Genomic DNA, 22,258 nt, shown 5'->3' with positions numbered 1-22,258 from the left:
CACTGTTCCGCCCAAGACTGTAAGAAACTGCAGAACTGTGAATGCAGGTCAGACCATCATACAAAATCCCTCCCCTTCATTGACTCAAGCAATACTTCCCACTTCCTTGGAAAAACAGCCAACATATTTAAAGATTCATCCCATCCTACCCACACTCTCTTCATCTATCCACCCCAATTAGGAAGATTCACAAGTATAAAATTACATAATTACATAAAAGTACATAACCCTAGAGCACCTAGAGAAAACTTGTGCAGGTCACGGAGAGATATACAAACTCCTTACAGACATGGATTCAAACCCCAACCCCCCCCCCACCAATTGTTAGCACTTTAATAGCATTGTGCTAACTATACTGCCCATGTGATATTACCTATATACTTTACTATCTGATCTTTTTCTCTAATGCCACTTCTGTACTGTTTTACTTGTACAATGATAGGGACATCTGCCGGACTGCTCACAAAGAAAATTCTCACTTAGTGTTTATTGTCAATGTACCATGGTGTGCAATTGAGGATACTGATGGGTGACAGTCAGTAAAAGCCAATAATTTTGTTGAAACCTTTCAGTGTATGTGCAGCAATCAGAGGTTTCACACATTGTCTATACAAACTGAAAAGATATGAATAAGATTTTCAAAGATTTCCATTTGTTAATTTTAAGGAATTAAAAGTTGTGCACCTTTCATCCATTCAAATGTGTTGGAGTATTTTCTAGCTCAATGTCCAATTTGAAAATTATGCCATTAATGTTAGAAGAATGGGTGTTAAAACATTGAAACAGGGCTACCAAGGTCTTTCAATTAAAAGTTGATTTGAAATTGATTCCCTTAACTTCTCTATTACAGTTAACTGTTTGTAGATGTAACCTAAATTCCACATATACAGTTATAAGAGAATCTGGTATAGTAAATTGTTTACATTAATATCTGATTAGTTTTTAAAACTGGGTATTTTTTAAAAACTCAGCTTTCCATATGTTGTGAATGATAATTAAACATTCAGAATAACAAATAAAATTATATGCAAAACATTTTAATATATTGTGGTAAAATTTAACTTGCTGTACTTTGAATCTTTTCAGACGTACACAATAAAAACTCCTCCCTTCATTCAAAATCAGATACTGAAGGGCAACATGAAGCCGCCTTCTAAAGCAGAACCACAGAAAAAGAGAAAAGTGATTTTGGACTTAGATACACATTCTGATAGTTCTGAACAGAGTGATTTATTGGTAAAAAATCTTTTTGTTATTCAAATAATTAAGTTGATTGGTTTGTAACAGTAATTATTTCTCACTTAGAAATATTCATAAAATTCAATCACATCTTCAACTTAGCTTACATTATTAGGACATATTGAAAGATCAAACAATATCCTTTGAGCAGTTGTATTATTACATGCGACCTACCAAAATATTTAGTATGCAGGATAAATGCTGAATACTATGAAACAAGATTGTCTGCAATCTGTGCAGCCAATGATGGGCATGGTGGGTGCCGTACCTTTAGAATATAATGCAGGAATTTATGCCTCCAATCAGGTATATTAAATATTTTGTTCACTAGTTGTCACTGGTCATCATGTCACTGCTTAACTTCTGGAGATGGAATGCTCACATACTGGCTGAAATGAAAAATTGACAATCATATCTATGTTCCCATTGTACTTATCTACACTAATCCCATGTATTTGGATTAAATCAACAGCCTTCTGTGCCTTGACAATTCAAGTGCTTTTATAGATGCGTCAGGTTTTGTGTGAGTATCTGCCTCCACCACCTCCTCCAGCAGCAATTTGGCAGATTCCAACCACTTGCATGAAAATATAGCCCCCAGGATCTCCTGAACCAAATCCTATACCCCCTCATTTTAGATACCTCAATCATTCTTACTACCCTATTTCCCTCATCATTTTATACCTCTTCTATCAGATTACTCCTCAGCCTCCTCCATTATAAGAAAAATAAACACCATCTATCCAATCATTCTAAATAACTAAAATGCTATAATCTAAATAATATTCTGGTGAATCTCTTCTGTACCCTTTCTAGTACAATCACATCCTTCCTATAGTGAGATGACCAATTGCACACAATGTTTTACAAAGTTGTAATGCATTATCTTCCCTTATTTTCAATGCCACATCTGACAAAGGTATGAATTTCATCCTTATGCATTCTTCAACATCCTAAGAGTCATTAGAGTCCTGCATAAGAAGTACTTTAAAAGTGTAGCCTCTATTACAATGCAAGAAAACATGACAATGTATACACAGCAGAAGCTCACATGATACAAAGAAAGGCCTGGTGATAAATGGATCACCTATGTCTCTTTCAGTCATGTATGGAAATATAGAGAGGCATAGTTTTCTTCAGCAGAAATAGAGTGGTAAGTGTTCAAATTGTGACTTTTCCATAGCTAAAACATACCCCCCTTGTTTACACCCATACAACATGAGCTGTAATTCATGAATTATAGGATTGTTCCTTCAGAGATGGTTATCTCTATTGAGATGCAATCACACCTTTTAAATAATTCTGAATGGGAATGACGGGAGTCATGAAGATTTTGGATGGAAGTGCCTCTGCTAACTTAACAAAATCACATTGTCCTTATGATGTACCAATTAATCATCAATCTGGTTTCGAGTGAAATGGGAGCAGTGATGTAGCACTAACCAGGAAAAACAGAAACCATAAATAACCATGGATTTGGAAGCTCAACTCATTCTGCTTTAACTTTTTCATGATGTATTTCCATCCTTAACCAGAAATTGACATAGTATCTTGCCTCTGAACACCCAGGATGCAGATAGAACATCCTTTGACATATCCAACAGGATTTCCAAAATCTTGCAATACAAGAAGTTCAAGAAATTACATTTTTTAGAATAGGTATCTTTGGCTTGGCTTCGCGGACGAAGATTTATGGAGGGGGTAAAAAGTCCACGTCACCTGCAGGCTCGTTTGTGGCTGAGAAATCCGATGCGGGACAGGCAGACACGATTGCAGCGGTTGCAGGGGAAAATTGGTTGGTTGGGGTTGGGTGTTGGGTTTTTCCTCCTTTGCCTTTTGTCAGTGAGGTAGGCTCTGCGGTCTTCTTCAAAGGAGGTTGCTGCCCGCCAAACTGTGAGGCGCCAAGATGCACGGTTTGAGGCGATATCAGCCCACTGGCGGTGGTCAATGTGGCAGGCACCAAGAGATTTCTTTAGGCAGTCCTTGTACCTTTTCTTTGGTGCACCTCTGTCACGGTGGCCAGTGGAGAGCTCGCCATATAACACGATCTTGGGAAGGCGATGGTCCTCCATTCTGGAGACGTGACCCATCCAGCGCAGCTGGATCTTCAGCAGAGTGGACTCGATGCTGTCGACCTCTGCCATCTCGAGTACTTCGACGTTAGGGATGTAAGCGCTCCAATGGATGTTGAGGATGGAGCGGAGACAACGCTGGTGGAAGCGTTCTAGGAGCCGTAGGTGGTGCCGGTAGAGGACCCATGATTCGGAGCCGAACAGGAGTGTGGGTATGACAACGGCTCTGTATACGCTTATCTTTGTGAGGTTTTTCAGTTGGTTGTTTTTCCAGACTCTTTTGTGTAGTCTTCCAAAGGCGCTATTTGCCTTGCCGAGTCTGTTGTCTATCTCATTGTCGATCTTTGCATCTGATGAAATGGTGCAGCCGAGATAGGTAAACTGGTTGACCGTTTTGAGTTTTGTGTGCCCGATGGAGATGTTGGGGGGCTGGTAATCATGGTGGGGAGCTGGCTGATGGAGGACCTCAGTTTTCTTCAGGCTGACTTCCAGGCCAAACATTTTGGCAGTTTCCACAAAGCAGGACGTCAAGCGCTGAAGAGCTGGCTCTGAATGGGCAACTAAAGCGGCATCGTCTGCAAAGAGTAGTTCACGGACAAGTTTCTCTTGTGTCTTGGTGTGAGCTTGCAGGCGCCTCAGATTGAAGAGACTGCCATCCGTGCGGTACCGGATGTAAACAGCGTCTTCATTGTTGGGGTCTTTCATGGCTTGGTTCAGCATCATGCTGAAGAAGATTGAAAAGAGGGTTGGTGCCAGAACACAGCCTTGCTTCACGCCATTGTTAATGGAGAAGGGTTCAGAGAGCTCATTGCTGTATCTGACCCGACCTTGTTGGTTTTCGTGCAGTTGGATAATCATGTTGAGGAACTTTGGGGGACATCCGATGCGCTCTAGTATTTGCCAAAGCCCTTTCCTTCTCACGGTGTTGAAGGCTTTGGTGAGGTCAACAAAGGTGATGTAGAGTCCTTTGTTTTGTTCTCTGCATTTTTCTTGGAGCTGTCTGAGGGCAAAGACCATGTCAGTAGTTCCTCTGTTTGCGCGAAAGCCGCACTGTGATTCTGGGAGAATATTCTCGGCGACACTAGGTATTATTCTATTTAGTAGAATCCTAGCGAAGATTTTGCCTGCAATGGAGAGCAACGTGATTCCCCTGTAGTTTGAGCAGTCTGATTTCTCGCCTTTGTTTTTGTACAGGGTGATGATGGTGGCATCACGAAGATCCTGAGGCAGTTTACCTTGGTCCCAACAAAGCTTGAAAAACTCATGCAGTTTGGCATGCAGAGTTTTGCCGCCAGCCTTCCAGACTTCTGGGGGGATTCCATCCATACCTGCTGCTTTGCCACTTTTCAGTTGTTCGATTGCCTTATATTTCTCATCCAGGGTGGGAACCTCATCCAGCTCTAGCCTTAGGGGCTGTTGAGGGAGCTGGAGCAGGGCGGAATCTTGGACTGAGCGGTTGGCACTGAAAAGAGATTGGAAGTGTTCTGACCATCGGTTGAGGATGGAGATCTTGTCGCTGAGGAGGACTTTGCCGTCTGAGCTGCGCAGCGGGCTTTGGACTTGGGGTGAGGGGCCGTACACAGCCTTTAGAGCCTCGTAGAAACCCCTGAAGTCGCCAATGTCCGCACTGAGCTGGGTTCGTTTGGCGAGGCTAGTCCACCACTCATTTTGGATCTCCCGGAGTTTGCGCTGAAGATGGCTGCATGCGCGACGGAAGGCTTGTTTCTTCTCTGGACAGGACGGCTTTGTAAGGTGAGCCTGGTGGGCAGCTCGCTTCTTTGCCAGCAGCTCCTGGATTTCCTGGCTGTTTTCGTCAAACCAGTCCTTGTTTTTCCTGGAGGAGAAGCCCAGTACCTCTTCAGTGGATTGCAGTATGGTAGTCTTCAACTGATCCCAGAGGGTTTCAGGGGACGGGTCCGTGAGGCGGGTTGCATCGTCGAGCTTTGCTTTGAGGTTTGCCTGGAAGTTTCCTCTCGCTTCGTCTGACTGCAGGTTTCCAACATTGAACCTCTTTCTGGGGGCTTTATTGTTCCTGGGCTTTGGTTTGAAGTGAAGGTTGAGCTTGCAGCGAACCAGCCGGTGGTCAGTGTGGCATTCCGCGCTAGGCATGACCCTGGTGTGTAGCACATCTCGTTTGTCACTTTCTCGCACCAGGATGTAGTCCAGGAGGTGCCAGTGTTTGGATCGGGGATGCATCCAGGTGGTCTTAAGGCTGTCCCTCTGCTGAAAAAGGGTGTTTGTAATGACAAGCCGCTGTTCTGCGCAGAGCTCCAACAGGAGGCGCCCATTGTCGTTGCACTTGCCGACGCCATGCTTGCCCAGGATTCCTGGCCAGGTTTCTGAGTCTTTGCCGACACGAGCGTTGAAGTCGCCCAGGATGACAACCTTGTCGGCTGTAGGGGTGCGTTGGATAAGGTTGCGCAGGTCAGTGTAGAACTTGTCCTTTTCTGCTGGTTCCGCCTGGAGGGTTGGAGCATAGACACTGATGAGGGTGATGTGACGCTTGTTCTGAAGGGGGAGTCGCATGGACATGATTCGGTCCGAGAGGCCTGTCGGAAGGTTTTCGAGTTTGGAGGCAATGAAGCTCTTGACCATGAAGCCTACACCAGATAGGCGTCGTTCATCCGAAGGCTTGCCAGACCAGTAGAGTGTGTAGCCCGCGCCGCGTTCTTGGAGGCTGCCTACATCTGCCAGGCGGACTTCACTGAGAGCGGCTATTTCGATGTCAAGTCTGAGGAGTTCATGTGCAATGAGGGCAGACCGACGTTCAGGTCGGTGGCTGTCAGCCTTGTCTAGCATGGTTCTGATGTTCCAGCATGCTAGCTTGAGTTTGTGAGCATCTTTTGAGGGGGAAGGCGTGGAGGGAGAGGACGTGGAGGGGAAGGACGTGGAGGGGAAGGACGTGGAGGGGGAGGACGTGGAGGGGGAGGACGTGGAGGGGGAGGACGTGGAGGGGGAGGACGTGGAGGGGGAGGACGTGGAGGGGGAGGACGTGGAGGGGGAGGACGTGGAGGGGGAGGACGTGGAGGGGGAGGACGTGGACCTGTCCTCGGGCCTGCGCAAGGGAGCTTTTAGGTGGAGTGCAGTGCGCGCAGTACTGGCCCCACCCTTTACACCCATGGTTCGTGTGCCGTGGCCAAGCAAGCTGGGACGTGGCAGCGAGGTCCTTGGGTCGTAGGTTTTATATCGGAGTGGCCTTCTCCTATGCAGGTTTCTTACCCGGGCTGGAGGGGTCTGCCTCCCCTCCTAGGTCGGTTCATACTGCCCGGACCGGGGCCGAGGCCGCCGCTGCTCTCCCTGTGCCTGGACTGGGGCCGCCGCCTCCCACTCTCTGCCCGGATCGGGGCCTCCCTCTGCCCCACTCGACCGAGGCCGGGGCCGCCGTCTCCCCCTTGCTCCTGCCCGGATCGAGGCCGCCGCCGTCTACCCTTCGCCCGGTCCGGGCGAATAGGTATATGATATTAATAAATTGTTATATTTTCTTTTTAAAATGAGATACAGTGTATTAATTGACACACTTTCCAGATGTAATTGTTATAATGCCCTACATGCAGTGGGAGTGCACATGGATGGGAGGGGTTTGGAAGGCTAGGACTGGGGGCAGGTCAGTGGAACTAGATGGAAAAATAGTTTGACAATGACTAGAAGGGCCGATGGGTCTGTATCTGTGTTATAATATTCTATGGTTCTAAAGTTCAGTGCCAGTTTCCCTCATGATAAATGACAAAACCCAATGGATAGTTGAAGAATTGCTTTTATGGTGAAGAGCTAAGAATGAATTCAAGCTTAGAGAGAAATAAGACTGCCAAACATCAGTGTTTGCAGACATTAAAGAGAGGTGAACAGATTTGAATGCCTCAGGACCATTTCAAGTTACAGATCATAGATTGTGGGTGGTTAAAAGAAATTAATTGCCTAAGGAGTTTGGAGAGTTATTTCCTATCATTTTAATTTAAAGTTCCTTCACTGTTCATAACAACTACAGCTTTGACAACCTTTAAAATTATAATAGTGTGACACTTAGTTCTAATATAGGACAATTGAATGTCTAAAATGTAGACTGCTTCATAATATTTCATTGACTAAATACTTGGCTACCTATGAAAGAGACAATATTATCTTTTTAATATTGTTTCAGAATTTTGATTGAAACTCAGTTGTGCCAATGAAGAACCTTAGATCATTTTTCTGTGTTAGCTGAAATTTTTAACCCATATTTTCTTCCTTTTTTTAAAAAAAAGAGTATGATTCCAGAATCTGAAATGTTCAAAGAATTGTACAAAGGAAACTCAGAAGCTGCTTGTCTCTTTACAAAGCCTCAACAACAGGTATGCCATAATTAAAGTTATAAATATGAACACTTGAGGACATACCACACATAACTGATTTTAAGAAAAATTACTCCTACAAAATGATCTTTTAGAATTGGTCTTCCACAATCTGGAAGGTGAGAGGTCATTGCAGGATTAGTACATTGGAAGTTAGTTGCATTTGTGACATGAAGAAGACATTAATGCTTAATGAAGATCAGTGAAAAATATTATGATTAAGGCAGAGGTACAAAATAGAGGATGTAACTACTACAAATTACCTTACACTCTTATGAACTCTACATGCTAACATTCTATCACAGCTTTAACTTTCAACAATAACCACAACTTCAACTCACATATATTTTTCAGGAACACTATCATATCTAAGAGGCAGGAGGAGGGTAGATGGGTGACAGCTGGTAGAGGAAAAGAAAATAGGTAGGTAGTACAGGGCACCTCTGTGGCTGTTCCCCTCAATAACAAGTGTACCATTTTGGATACCACTGGGGGGATGATCTACCAGGCACAAGTTAGGGTGATCAGGTCTCTGGCATGGAGTCTGGTCCAGTAACTAAGAAGGGAAGGGAAAAGAAGAGGCAAGCTGTAGTGATAGGGGATTCGATAGTTAGGGGGACAGATAGAGGTTCTGTGGAAGAGATCGAGTTTCCTGGATGGTATGTTGCCTCCCTAGTGCCAGGCTCCAAGATATCTCAGATTGAGTTCTCAGGAGGGAGGGAGAGCAACCAGATGTCATGGTCCATATAGGGACCAATGACATGGGTCGGAAAGGTGAGGCAGTCCTGCAAGGAGATTTCAGGGAGTTGGGCACTAGGATGAAAGAAAGGACCTCAGGATTGCTAACCATGCCACATGCTAGTGAGGTTAGATATCAGAGGATAATGCAGCTTAACACATGGCTAAAGACATGGTGTAGGAGGGAGGGCTTTGGGTTTCTGGATCATTTGGCTCTCTTCCAGGGACCTGTTTGCATGTGAACTGGAGGGGGACTAATATCCTTGTGGGCAAGTTTGCCAGTGCTGTTCCAGTGGGTTTAAACTAGATCTTCAGGGGGATGGGAACCAGAGTACGAGATCAGATAGAGGAGTGGAGGAGGGTAAAGATTATATGAAAATTGTATGCACTGTTAGAAGTCAACGGGTTCTAAAGTACATTCTTTTCAATGCAAGGAGTATTGTAGGAAAGGCAAATAAGCTTAGAGTGTGGATTGGCACAAAGAATTATGACATTGTGGCCATTAGTGAAACTTGGTTGCAGGAGGGGCAGGACTGGCAGCTTAATGTTTTGGGTTTCCGTTGCTTTAGACACAATATAATGGGTGGAGATCAAAGGGGGAGGAGTGGCATTTCTTGTAAGGGAAAATATCATAACTCTGCTCAGGCAGGACAAACCAGAAGGCTATATGGGTGGAGCTGAGGAATAGGAAAGGTATGACCACATTCATGGAGTTGTATTATATGTAATATAATACAATATTTAATGAGAATTTGAGGAGCAAATCTGTAGAGAGATTCCAGACAGCAGCAGGAAACATAAGGTTGTGAGAGAAGGAGATTTTAATTTTCCACCTATTGACTGGGTCTAGATGGCTTGGAGTTTGTCAAATGTGTTCAGGAAGGTTTTCTAAATCAATATATAGAGGTACCAACTAAATATTGGATCTCCTATTGGGGAACAAGACAGGACAGGTAACAAAAGTATGTGTGGGGGAATATTTTGGGTCTAGTGATCATAATGCCATTAGTTTCAAGTCATTATGGAGAAGGATAGGTCTGAGTCTCTGGATGAGATTCTAAATTGGAGTAAGGACAATTTTGTGGAAATGAGAAAGGATCTAGAATGTATGGATTGGGATGTTATTTTTAGGCAAGGATGTGCAAGGAAAGTGGAGAACCTTTAAAGGTGAAATTTTGAGAGTACATAGTTTGTATGTTCCTGTCAAGATTAAAGGCAAGGTTAGCTGGCTTAGGGAACTTTGGTTTTTAAGAGATATTGGGCATCTGGTTCAGAAGAAGAGAAAGGTGTATAGCAGGTATAGACAACATGGAGCAAATAAGGTACTTGAGGAGTATAAAAATGCAAGAAAAACCTCAAAAGAAATCAGGAAGGCTAAAAGAAGACATGAGGTTGCTTTGGTAGACAATGTGAAGGAAAATACCTTAGGATTCTACAGGTATATTAAAAGCAAAAGGATAGTAAGGGACAAAATTGATCCCCTTGAAGATCAGAGTGGTCGGCTTTGTATGGGACCAAATGAGATGGCGGGGGGGGGGGGGGGGGGGTGGGGTGGCGGTGAATCTTAAATGTTTTGTTTTCATCAGTATTCACTCATGAAATGGGCAGAGTCATGGGAAGTAAGAAAAACAAGCAGTGAGGTCATGGAGGTTACCAGGAAAGATGACAAAGGAAGGGCTGTGGATGTTGTTTACATGGACTTTAATAAGGCCTTTTGTAAGGTTCCATATTGAGGATTAGTCAGGAAGATTCAGACGCTAAGTATTCATGGTGTAGAGTGAACTAGATTCGACAATGGCTGGACAGAAGAAGCCATTGGATGATTGCTTCTCAGCCAGAAGGCCTGCGACTAGTGTGTGCCTCAGGGATCAATGCTGGAACCACTGTTGTTTGTCATCCATCTCAATGATCTGGTTGATAATGTGGTAAATTGGATCAGCAAGTTTGCAGATGACACTAAGATTGGAGGTGTTGTGGACATTGAAGAAAATCTTCAATGCTTGCAGAGGGATCAGGACCAGCAGGAAAAATGGGCTGAAATATAACAGATGGAATTTAATGTGAGGTGTTGCATTTTGGAAGGACAAACCAAGTAAGGACATACATGGTAAATCAATGGTTCGCAACCTTTTTTTTCCCACTCACATATCACATAATTCCTATGCCATTGGTGCTCTGTGATTAGTAAGGGATTGCTTCAGGTGGTATGTGAGTGGGAAGGGAAGATTGAAAATCACTGCTCAAGAAATATTTTGCTTGAGAAAAGTTGTAATTGGCTCATTTCCTTTGGAGTTCTGAAACCATGCACCTAACGAATCAATTAAGAATGAGTCAATTAGGTACGATTTCAAAAGGATTTCAAACTTTTTATTTCCACCCACATACTGTAGAGCTCGTCGAAAGAACCAAAGACTTGTTGATCCAAACCAAGGCTTTTATTAGCAAAAGACAGGAGCTCTTCACAGGTGGCCGACCAGTCCGGAATGATCCGACCTGGCTAGGGACACAACCCTTTAAGGCCCAGACAGTAGGTGTGGCTAAGCTTTCAGCCAGTCGCTGTAAGCACAGTCATTACATACTCTAGATACTGTAACTATATACATTGGTGATAGGTCTGTACTATCACACATACTACTTGAAGCAATCCCTTAGTAATCACAGAGCACCTTGGGCATAGGGAATACTTAAAATGGCATGTGAGTGGAAAGAAAAAAGTTGAAAACCACTGCGGTAAATGGTAGGGCATTGAGGAGTGGTAGAACAGAATTCCTTGTAAGTGGCGTCACAGAGTATAGGAATTGGACAATTTGGGGTGCAGGTCAGTGGAACTAGGCAAAAAAAAATGGTTTGATGTAGACTAGAAGGACCAAAGGTGCCTGTTTGTGTGCTGTACAAGACATTGGTGAGGTACAATTTGGAGTATTGTATGCAGTTTTTGTCACCTCACTACAGGAAAGTGTGTGTGTGTGTGTGTGTGTGTCTTTCAACACCCATCAGCAATTCACCAAGAGCAATGGTTACTTACACAAAAGTCTCTTTTAATTTTATTTATACATAAAAATAGGTTCACACTTTGATGTTACTATTAACTTTACTTAACCCCTTCTAATTCTAAGTGCATGTGTATTTAATGTGTTTAGCCGTATAACCATATAACCACTTACAGCACAGAACAGGCCAGTTCGCCCCTACTAGTCCATGCCGTAGCAAATCCCCACCCTCCTAGTTCCACTGACCAGCACCCGGTCCATACCCCTCTAGTCCCCTCCTATCCATGTAACGATCCAGTCTTTCCTTAAATGTAACCCATGATCCCACCTTGACCACGTCTGCCGGAAGCTCATTCCACATCCCCACGACCCTCTGCGTAAAGAAATTTCCCCTCATGTTCCCCTTATAATTTTCCCCCTTTAATCTTAAACCATGTCCTCTAGTTTGAATCTCCCCCTTTCTTAATTGAAAAAGCCTATCCACATTTACTGTCTGTCCCTTTTAAAATCTTAAACACCTCTATCAAGTCACCTCTCAATCTTCTACGCTCCAGAGAAAAAAGCCCCAGTCTGCACAACCTTTCCCTGTAACTCAGACCCTGAAATCCTGCCAACATTCTCGTGAACCTTCTCTGCACTCTCTCTATTTTGTTTATATCTTTCCTATAATTTGGTGACCAAAACTGTACACAGTACTCCAAATTTGGCCTCACCAATGCCTTGTACAATTTCATCATAACCTCCCTACTCTTGAATTCAATACTCCGATTTATGAAGGCCGACATTCCAAATGCCTTCTTCACCACACCATCTACCTGAGTATCAGCCTTGAGGGTACTATTTACCATAACTCCTAAATCCCTTTGTTGCTCTGCACTCCTCAATTGTCTACCATTCAATGTATATGACCTATTTAAATTTGCCTTTCCAAAATGTAGCACCTCACATTTATCTGTATTAAATTCCATCAGCCATTTCTCAGCCCACACCTCCAGCCTTCCTAATCACCTTTTAATCTACGGTAATCTACCTCACTGTCCACAACACCACCAATCTTTGTGTCATCCGCAAACTTGCTTATCCAATTCTCCACCCCTACATCTAGATCGTTAATATATATAACAAATAATAGTGGACCCAGGACCGAACCCTGAGGAACTCCACTAGTCACCGGCCTCCAATTGGACAAACAATTTTCTACCACTACTCTCTGATACCTCCCATCCAACCACTGCTGAATCCATTTCACTACCTCTTTATTTATACCTAATGCCTCCACCTTTTTTCCTAACCTCCTGTGGGGAACTTTGTCAAAAGCTTTACTAAAGTCCAAATAGACAACATCCATAGCTTTCCCTTCATCAACCTTTTTTGTAACCCCCTCGAAGAAATCAATCAGGTTTGTCAAGCATGATCTACCCCTGACAAAACCATGCTGATTACTCCCTATCAATCCCTGTACCTCCAAAAATTTGTAAATAGCATCCCTCAGAACACTTTCCATCAACTTGCCCACCACAGACGTCAGACTTACAGGCCTATAATTCCCAGGTTTACATTTGGACCCTTTCTTAAACAGAGGAACCACATGCGCCGCCCTCCAATCCTTTGGCACCACCCCCGTAGTCAGTGACATCCTAAATATCTCTGTTAATGGCCCCACTAACTGTCCACTAGCCTCCCTGAGTGTCCTAGGGAATATTTTGTCCGGTCGATTTATCCACCTTTATCTTTTTTTAAAACACAACCATCACTACCTCCTCGGTTATCCTTATATGCTTCATGACCTCCCCACTATTTTTCTTTACTTCAACTGGTTCAACATTTTTTTCCCTAGTGAATACCGAGGCAAAGAAACCATTCAAAATTTCCCCCATTTCCTCAGACTTCTCATTCAGCCTACCCTCGCTATCTACAAGGGGTCCAATTTTATCTCTCACTTATCTTTTACTTTTAATGTACTTATAGAAACCCTTTGGATTTATTTTTACTCTGTCAGCCAAAGCATCTTCATGCCTTTTTTTGGCCTTTCTAATTTCTTTCTTAAGATTCCTTCTACTCTCCTTGTAGTCCTCCTTCAACTTCTCAGCTCCCTGCTCTTTATACCTCTTGTACACCTCCCTTTTTCTCCTAAACAAATTTCCAATATTCCTCGAAAACCAAGCCTCCCTATGACTTCCAGCCTTTCCTTTGATCCACACTGGGACATCACTACTCTGTACCCTCAAAATTTCTTTTTTGAATATCCTCCATTTTTTATTAACATCCTTACCTGAAAATATCCTGTCCCACTCAATACTCCCCAAATCCCTTCTTATTCCTTCGAAATTTGCTCTTTTCCAATCCAGAACCTCAACTTTAGGCCTCTCCTTGCTCTTCCCTAAAACTACCCGAAAACTAACAGAATTATGATCATTAGACCCAATTGGTTCTCCAACATTAATGTCCACTACCTGACCTAGCTCATTCCCTAACAGGAGATCCAGTATTACACCGTCCCGAGTCAGTTCTTCTACTAACTGATTTAGAAAACAATCCTGAGCACATTTAACAAACTCCAGCCCATCCAGCCCTCTAACTGTATGGGTATCCCAATCAATGTGTGGGAAGTTAAAATCTCCCATGATCACTACCTTATGATTTTCACACATATACATTATCTCCATACAAATTTGTTCCTCTAATTTTCTTGGCCCATTTGGTGGTCTGTAATACACCCCAATTAGCACCCTCTTGCCTCCTCCACCCCTCAATTCCACCCAAACAGCCTCACTGGTCGATCCCTCCATACCATCCTGCCACCTCACGGCAGTAATGTCCTCCTTAACAAGCAGAGCAACTCCTCCTTTTTTACCCCCTGATCTATCACATCTAAAACAAATGTATCCTGGAATATTAAGTTGCTAGTCCTGCCCTTCCTGTAGCCAGGTCTCACTAATTGCCACAATATCGTGACCCCAAGTATCTATCCATGCTCTCAGCTCATCTACCTTGTTCACTATGCTTCTTGCATTAAAATATATGCATCTCAGAGAATGACCCTCACATATATTCTCTTTTTTACCTTCTACCCTAATCTCCATCCTACCTTTGTTATCTTTTTTATTCCTATCTAGGTGGCCATACTCCCTGGACACTGCTCTCACACTCTGTTCCCCACCCCCCTGCCAAACTAGTTTAAACCTTCCCCCACAGCTCTAGCAAATCTGCTTGCCAGCACATTGGTCCCCCTCCAGTTCAAGTGGAGTCCGTCCCTCTTGTACAGGTCCGACCTTCCCCAGAAGAGATCCCAATGATCCAGAAATCTTATCCCTTTCCCCCTGAACCATCTCTTTAGCCACGCATTCATCCTCCACATCCTCCTATTTCTACCCTCACTAGCTCGTGGCACGGGCAGCAATCCAGAGATTACTACTTTGGAGGTCGTTTTTTAACTTCCTACCTAATTCTACATAATCCTGTTTCAGGACCTCATCCCCACTTCTAACTAAGTCATTGGTCCCCACATGGACCACAACTTCTGGCTGTTCTCTTTCTCCTTGCAGAATGCTATGTACTCGATCAGAGATATCCCTGACCCTGGCACCAGGGAGACAACATACCAACCTGCATCCCCGATCTCATCCCACAAACCTTCTATCTGTCCCTCTGACTAATGAGTCCCCAAGTACAAGAATCCTATTCTTATCCTTCTTTCCCTTCTGAACCTCAGGGGCAGCCCCTGTGCCAGATACCTGACCCCCACGACTCATTAGTCTGTTCCCCCCAGCAGTATCCAAAGCCAAATACGTGTTGCTGAGGGGTACTTCCACAGGGGTACTCTGCACTGGCGCTCTCCCTCTTTTCCTCACAGTCACCCAATTCCCTGACTCCTGCCTTCTAGGGGTGACTGTCTCCCTGTAACTCCTCTCTATCACTGCCTCTGCTTCCCTTATGATCCTCAGTTCATCCAAATGCAGCTCAAGCTCCCTAACACGGTCACTCATTATATGCAATTGGATGCACCTTTTGTAGGTGTAGTCATCAGAAACAGCTGTGCAGTCTCTGATTTCCCACATCCCACAATTGGAGCACTTAACTACCCCAACTGACTCCATTTCCTCCTTTCTTACTATAATACCCTTTACTAATAAGCTCCTTCTTAGCCCCTGCTCCTCGCTGGCCGCTCCCTCCTTTTCTACTCCTTTTATTAGCCCCTTACCAATTAACCCCAATTAACTCCCGGCTCTTCCTCCTCTCACCCGACACCAGGCACTGACTCACTGTCTCCTCCGACCCCGAGTCTGACCTGACAGAGCCCAAATCCCAATAAGTGCAGCTTTTATTCTACTTACCCTCTGATGCTGCCTTTTGGCTCCTCCTCCTCTCACCCGACACCAGGCACTGACTCACTGTCTCCTCCGACCCCGAGTCTAACCTGACTGAGCCCAAGTCCCGGTAAGTGCAGCTTTTATTCTACTTACCCTCTGATGCTGTCTCTTGGCTCCTCTTCAGAAAAGTTCTTTGATTCACAGTCCAATCTCACTTCTCACTCCTCCAAGTTCACCAGTATCAGGCATTTCTTAGACTGTGCACAGAATTTTATATTTATGAATTTTCACCAAGCTCTTGTGCTTAAATGGTTACCACTCAGGTAGGTTCTTGTTGGTTTCAGAGAGAGATTTGCTGCTCATTGGACACACACAAACTGATTCCCTCCAATCAGCCACTTCAGTATCTTGCCAAAGAAACTTGCCCCATCAGAGTTTTCCAAATGATAACCTCTTCTTCTGCAGGTGACCACAGAGTTCCTTTTTGTTTCCCTTATTTCAGGTGAAACACTCTAGCCAGCATTTTCTCTTGTATGGACCACAAGGGTTTTCAACAGGCTGAACTCAGAACTCACAACCCATCTTCAAAATGGGGTTTCAACAAACTGCTAGCTTGTCATGACTGCAGAAACCTGTTCTCTCTCTTTCTCTCTCTCTCTCCCTTAGAGAAAGCCCATTTGGTCTCTTCTCTCTCTTTCTGCTTGCAAACCCACATGACCTTCTTAGAACAGCAAACTGCATCCAGACAGATTGCAGCATCGGTCCCAACTTCTGAGTCTATTCATCTGTTGCTTTCAGATCAATAATCAATTTACACCTGCTTTTGAAATTCTTTAGCAAAGCAGTCTTCTTGTTTTATTGTCTTTGCAAAGGCTCTCGGTGTCACTTTCAGCAAAGCTCTTGCATTTTAAATGAGATCTGTTTTGTCAAGTGTTTGTGTTTGCTTGTGACTTACACTACCCCACAGTCTATCTCCTTTAAAAACATATCTATATACCATATAAATATGATATAATCCATCACAGTATACATACCAGAAAGACCCCCCCTAACTCTTCCTCCGGTATATAGATGACTATATCAGGCTGCCTCATGCACCCGCAATGAGCTTGTCAACTTCATCCACTTAGCGACCAACTTCCACCCTGATCTCTGATGACGCTTTCCCCTTCCTGGATCTCTGTCTCCATCTCAGGACATATAGTACAAATCCACCAGCTCCCATAACCCCTGCCCCCTGCAAGTATTCCATCCCCTTCTCTCAATTTCTTTGTCTCCACCGCATCTGTTCCCAAGATGAGGTCTCCCAGTCCAGATCTTGCGAAATGCATGCCTTCTTCCACAAACGTGGCTTGCCCTCCAGCACTATCAAATTAGCCCTCACCCGCATCTCCTCCATTTCCCACTTATCTGGTCTGGCCCCCTCTGCCCCCAGACACAACAAACCTAGAATCTCCCTCGTCCTCACCTACCACCCCACCAGCTTCTGCATTCAACACATCATCCACCAGAATTTCCGGCACTTACTACAGGAACCCACCACTAAATACATTTTTCCTTCTCCTCCCCTCTCGGCCTTCTTCAGGGACCACTCCCTTTCCACACATGAAGCCACACATCACTTGTACATCCAAAGGACTTATTTACTGCATCCAGTACACCCTTCATGGCATTCTCTACATTGGAGAGACCGGTCGCAGACTGGGAGATCGCTTCACTCAGCACCTCTGCTCAGTTCGCAACCACAGTGACTTCCCATTTCAATTCAAGGTAACACTCCTGCACTCACATGTCATTCTATGGCCTTGTGTACTGACCCACCCTGACCACCCGCAGATTGGAGGAACAACTCCTTATTTTCCGCCTGGGCACTCTCCAGCCAGACGGCATGAACCATGAATTTACTGTTTTCCATTAAACCTGCTAGCCTTTTCATTCCCTTCCCCCCTTTCCCTGTCTTTCCAGTTCTTTCACCCACACAGTCCTGCCATCCCCCTCCCCCTCATTGCTGCTGTCCCCTCCCTCTCTCCACCTATCATCTCCTGCCTTTGCCACCACCCACCCATCCCCCCCCCATCCCCCCACCCCGGCACTCTTTTGCTTGGACATGCCAGTATTTTCTCATATTTTGATGAAAGGCTCAAATCCGAAACATCGGTTATGTACCTTTGCCTTTGCACTGGACACTGTTAAGCTTCTCCAGCATTTTGTGTTCTTACTTCCCATTTAAAGTGGTTCTCTTGCCCTCTGAAAAGCTCGCTAAATTTAAATCTAATTAAGTTCCACTGCAGAAATCTAATTAAAATATTGTAAGGAAATGTTCCACTTCTCCACAAGGAGATATTCTGCACAATGAAATCTAGCATAACAACACTGAAATTAGACACATACTGTCACATTTACTATTTAATTACTATTTAACACTTTTACTGTCTACTTAGCTTGGAACATTATTGAACACTTACACATTCTACTTTGGACTTTATCCCACCATCTTTTTCCATATCCTGCTTTTTATTTAAGTAAAAACTGTTCTCAATTTTTGTCTTTTGTTGCAACTGTCATTTGGATGGCTTAGTATTAACTGCCCACTCCATGTATCTAGTCTTGATACAATTAAATATTGGTAAGGGCTAACAACAGGTAATTGAAAATAAACTAAATGAGGTTTAATAATGTCTGCAATCTTCAGCAAGTTAGGCAACAAACGTGTTATCCAAATAACTAATGTTTCAGCTCAAAAACCCTTCATTCATTTATATATTTATTTAATATTGTGAAAGAATGCCATAATGCCTTAAAACACAATAGAAAACAAAGGTTGAAGCTGAGTTACATGAGATATTAGTGAAGAGTACCAAATTCCTGACTATCTGTGGGTTGAGTGTTAGGAATGCTTTTAAGGAGAAAAAGAGATAAAGAAGTTTAGATTTCATATTTATTGTCAGAATAGATAATATGACCCCTCATACAACCCTGAGATTCTTTTGTTCTATGGGCGAGGCAGGATTACCACTTGTTAGTAGTGCAAAAAACAAAACTACACAGAGTATATATGTAACCAAATAAAGAACTGTAACTGTGCAATACAGAGAACAAAAAAATCAATAAATGAGTCCCTGATTGAGTTTGTTGTTGAGAAGTTTGATGATGGAAAGCTGGCAGCTGTACCTGAATCTGGTGGTGTGAATCTTGTACCACCTGAACCTCTTTCCTATTGGCAACAACAAGAATGATAGCTGCTGCTCTCTGACAGAAGCATTTCCTATAGATGTTCTCAATAGTGGGGAGTGTTTTGCCTATGATGTCCTGGGCTGTGTTCACCATCTTTTGGAGGGCTTTACGCTTAGGGATATTGGTGTCCCCATACCCAACCATAATGCAGCCAATCAGCACACTTTCTACCACACAACTGTAGAAATTTGCCAGCATTCCTGGAGTCATACCAAACCTCCAAAAAAATCCTGAGAAAGTCGATGCGCTGACATGCTTTCTTCACAATTCCATTAGTGGTTGAGTCCAGAAAAGATCCTCCAAGATGGTGACTCCCAAGAACTTAAATTTGCTCACCATCTCCACCTCAGCTCCTTATAATCAGCTCCTTAGTTTTGGTGACATTGAATGCAAGGTTGATATTGGTGCACCATTCAGTCAAGTTTTCAATCTCCGTCCTGTATGCTGACTCATCATATTTCTTTATAAAGCTCTCAACTGTGGTATCATTGGCATATTTGTAAATGGTGTTACTGTCGTACCGAGCCACACAGTCACAGGTATAAAGTGAGTAGAGCAGGGGACTAAGAATGCAGCCCTGTGGTCCTAATGGAGATTGTGAAGGAGGTGTTCTTACCAATCCTCACTGATTGTGGTCTGGAGGTGAGGAAATCCATGGTCCAATTTCATAGTGGGGTGTTGAGTCCCAGGTCTTGGAGTTTGCTAATCAATTTTGAGGGGATCATTCAATGATGGTGTTAAATGCTGAACTGTAGGCAATAAATAGCATCCTGATGAATGCATCTTTACTGTCCAGGTGTTCCAGATTGAGAAAGTGTTTTGTCCTTCTGTTTTTAGATATTTTTTTTAAATGCGACATATTGAAATGTGGCTTATAAAGAAAACAATTTGCTGTAGTTTTGTCCTTTTTCTTTATTTATCTCTGTAATATTGTGTTTTTCTCTCTCCAATATAGACATCTCTATTGATACCTATTTCTCTATCATCTGCACACAAGGTTGTACTTTTCTCTCCCATCATCTAAGTAATTCAGAAATCCCTGTGGGTTACCACAAGTATGTGTAAAATAATCAATTTGCTAATAAGGTTGATAAAAATTGATGCCAGAGTTTTGAGATAACTTCAGTTGATAGTTTGATATGGAAGACTTTATGAAATAGTTTCTGAATGTTCGTATAAAATAATAACCAAGTGCATTTCCTTGTGGATTATTTGAATTATCTTTTAAAAATAAAATAAATTTGTCTGTCATAACCTGCAGTTTCTTTAACAATTCATTCTGGCTGTATCTAATTAACCATAAAAGTTGGAAAGTGTTAATATGTTGGTAATTACATACTTCTTTTACCCAACAATAGATGTTTGGTTATGTGTGCGGAATGGCAATAGCAGAATATATTCAAGATCCTTTTTATGTTTTTGTAATAAAACAGAAAAATGTAATATTACATAAAATTTCCTTTAGTCTGCCATATGACAGACAAATTGTCCCTATTAGTATTGCCCAGCGCCCCTTACAATAAGAGAAAGAAGCAAAAGTGAGTCCCTTCAGAGTCACTAATTATCCATGGATTCGCCTTCAGTGCTCCCACAACTGCAGTTTCATAGACCCCAGTTCATTGACAACTTGAGCTCCAGGTCCAAACCTCTGATACAATTAATAAGCCTACAGTGCCCAAGATTCTTCGGCGAGCCCTTCTTGCTCCCAGCATCCTCTTGAATCCCAGTTGCGACACCTGATTCCCATGAGCCAGTCTCCAATCATCCACAATGTATGTAGGTCCTTCAGCCTCTGAGCCCTCCACTTGTCCACTGTCTTGGTCACCGTCTTGTAAGTTCATCTCCCATGCTGCTCCTCAATTAGGGTGTTTCTCTCCATTTAGTGCAGTCATCTTGTAAACCAGGGGTCGCAAGTTCGATCCTTGCTGAGGCCTCATTTCTGTGAGGAGCGCTGGACAAAGTGGCCTCTCTCTGTCTTCCTTACAGAAGACAAAGTTTCAAGAATTTCATGTATGTTACATTCTAAATGTAGTATTATATGACAATAGTGGAACCTTTACCTTTATTTCTGGTGTTCTGCATTGGTCATTGCTCCCATGGAGCTCCCATGGAGTCTGAAGGCCCTCAAGGCCATCTTGGGCATTAGACGCCACAGTTGCAGGATTTTAAATAAAAATGCTATTGGCTCCTAAAATAGGGCATTTAAAGCCTGTACTGAGCTATCAGCCTAAGAGCTGGGTAGTTGGACCCTGTGGAGGAGTGCTATATCTCTGCTCCCTGCTCTTCCAGGTTTGCACCAACAGCAGTGCTGCCATTATAGCAGCTCCGATAGCACCGCCATTGTTAAAGGAAATGTTCTTGAATATTGTAACCTACTTAATTTAAGCCCTTGATGGAAAACCTTTAAGAATTTTGCACTCTTTATGCAGTTTTCTTTTTTTTTTGTATAAGCTATTTTTGATCTGGTTCTTTGGCATGTTCAAAGCATTATCCTCTATTATTCTGAAGACCACAATCCGTGAGAATTGGTAAGAACATCACAATTTCCATCAGTACCAGAGCACCACGGGGCTGTATTCTTAGCCCCCTGCTGTACTCCCTTTACACCTATAACTGTGTGATTCGGTACAACAATAACACCATCTAGAAATATCAAGGTAGTGGGTTATATAACTGGGGACAGAGTCAGCATACAGGATGGAGGTGAAAACTTGGCTGAATTGTGAACTAATAACAACCTTGCACTCAATGACCCAAAACCAAGGAGCTAATTGTGGACTTTAGGAGGGGAAATTCAGAGGTGTACGATCCAGTGATCATTGAGGGATCTCAGGTGAAGAGGGTGAGCAAATTTAAATTCCTAGGACTCACTATTTCAGAGGAACTTTCCTGGACTCAACACACAAATGCCATTGTGATAAAAGCACATCATCACCTCTACTTTCTCAGATGCCTGCAGAGTTTTGGTATGACATCGAAAACTTGGCAAACTTCTACAAATGTGTAGTGAAGTGTGTTGGTCAGCTGGATCACAGCCTGGTATGGGGGCCTTTGAAAGACACATGGCTCATGGGAATCAGGTGTCGCAACTGGGATTCAAGAGGATGCTGGGAGCCTTTGAGTGAAAACCCCTGAAAAAGGTAGAGGACACATCACCAGCAAAACTCTCCTCACCATCGAGAACATTCACATGTCCACCTAGCTGTTGGAGGCTGTGGGTTTGGCAGGTGCTGCATGAGGAGTCTTGACAAATTACTGCTGTCTACAAACAGTTGCTAATGCGTGTCAATTATGGAGTGTGTGAATTGTTGCGTATAGGATGATATATCCCATATGATGTCAAGCTT

General features: G+C 43.3%; 1 protein-coding gene across 4 annotated transcripts in view; it reads left to right on the top strand.

The window, feature by feature from the left end:
* Positions 1-22,258, top strand: part of sycp1 (synaptonemal complex protein 1) — a 207,880-nt gene that overhangs the window by 175,164 nt on the left and 10,458 nt on the right. For 2 of the 4 annotated variants that reach the window (XM_069941421.1, XM_069941424.1), the window contains 2 exons: positions 1,087-1,236; positions 7,553-7,639. In XM_069941421.1, the coding sequence (XP_069797522.1) occupies positions 1,087-1,236; positions 7,553-7,639 (237 nt within the window). Of the gene's footprint in view, positions 1-1,086; positions 1,237-7,552; positions 7,640-19,866; positions 20,166-22,258 lie in introns of those variants that run through there. The other 2 variants (XM_069941422.1, XM_069941423.1) reach the window with 2 other exon arrangements.

The sequence above is a fragment of the Narcine bancroftii genome, chromosome 5, assembly GCF_036971445.1.
Source record: "Narcine bancroftii isolate sNarBan1 chromosome 5, sNarBan1.hap1, whole genome shotgun sequence".
Classification (NCBI taxonomy): domain Eukaryota; kingdom Metazoa; phylum Chordata; class Chondrichthyes; order Torpediniformes; family Narcinidae; genus Narcine; species Narcine bancroftii.
The sequence above is the reverse complement of the archived record's forward strand: the minus strand, read 5'-3'. Positions and strand labels throughout refer to the sequence as shown.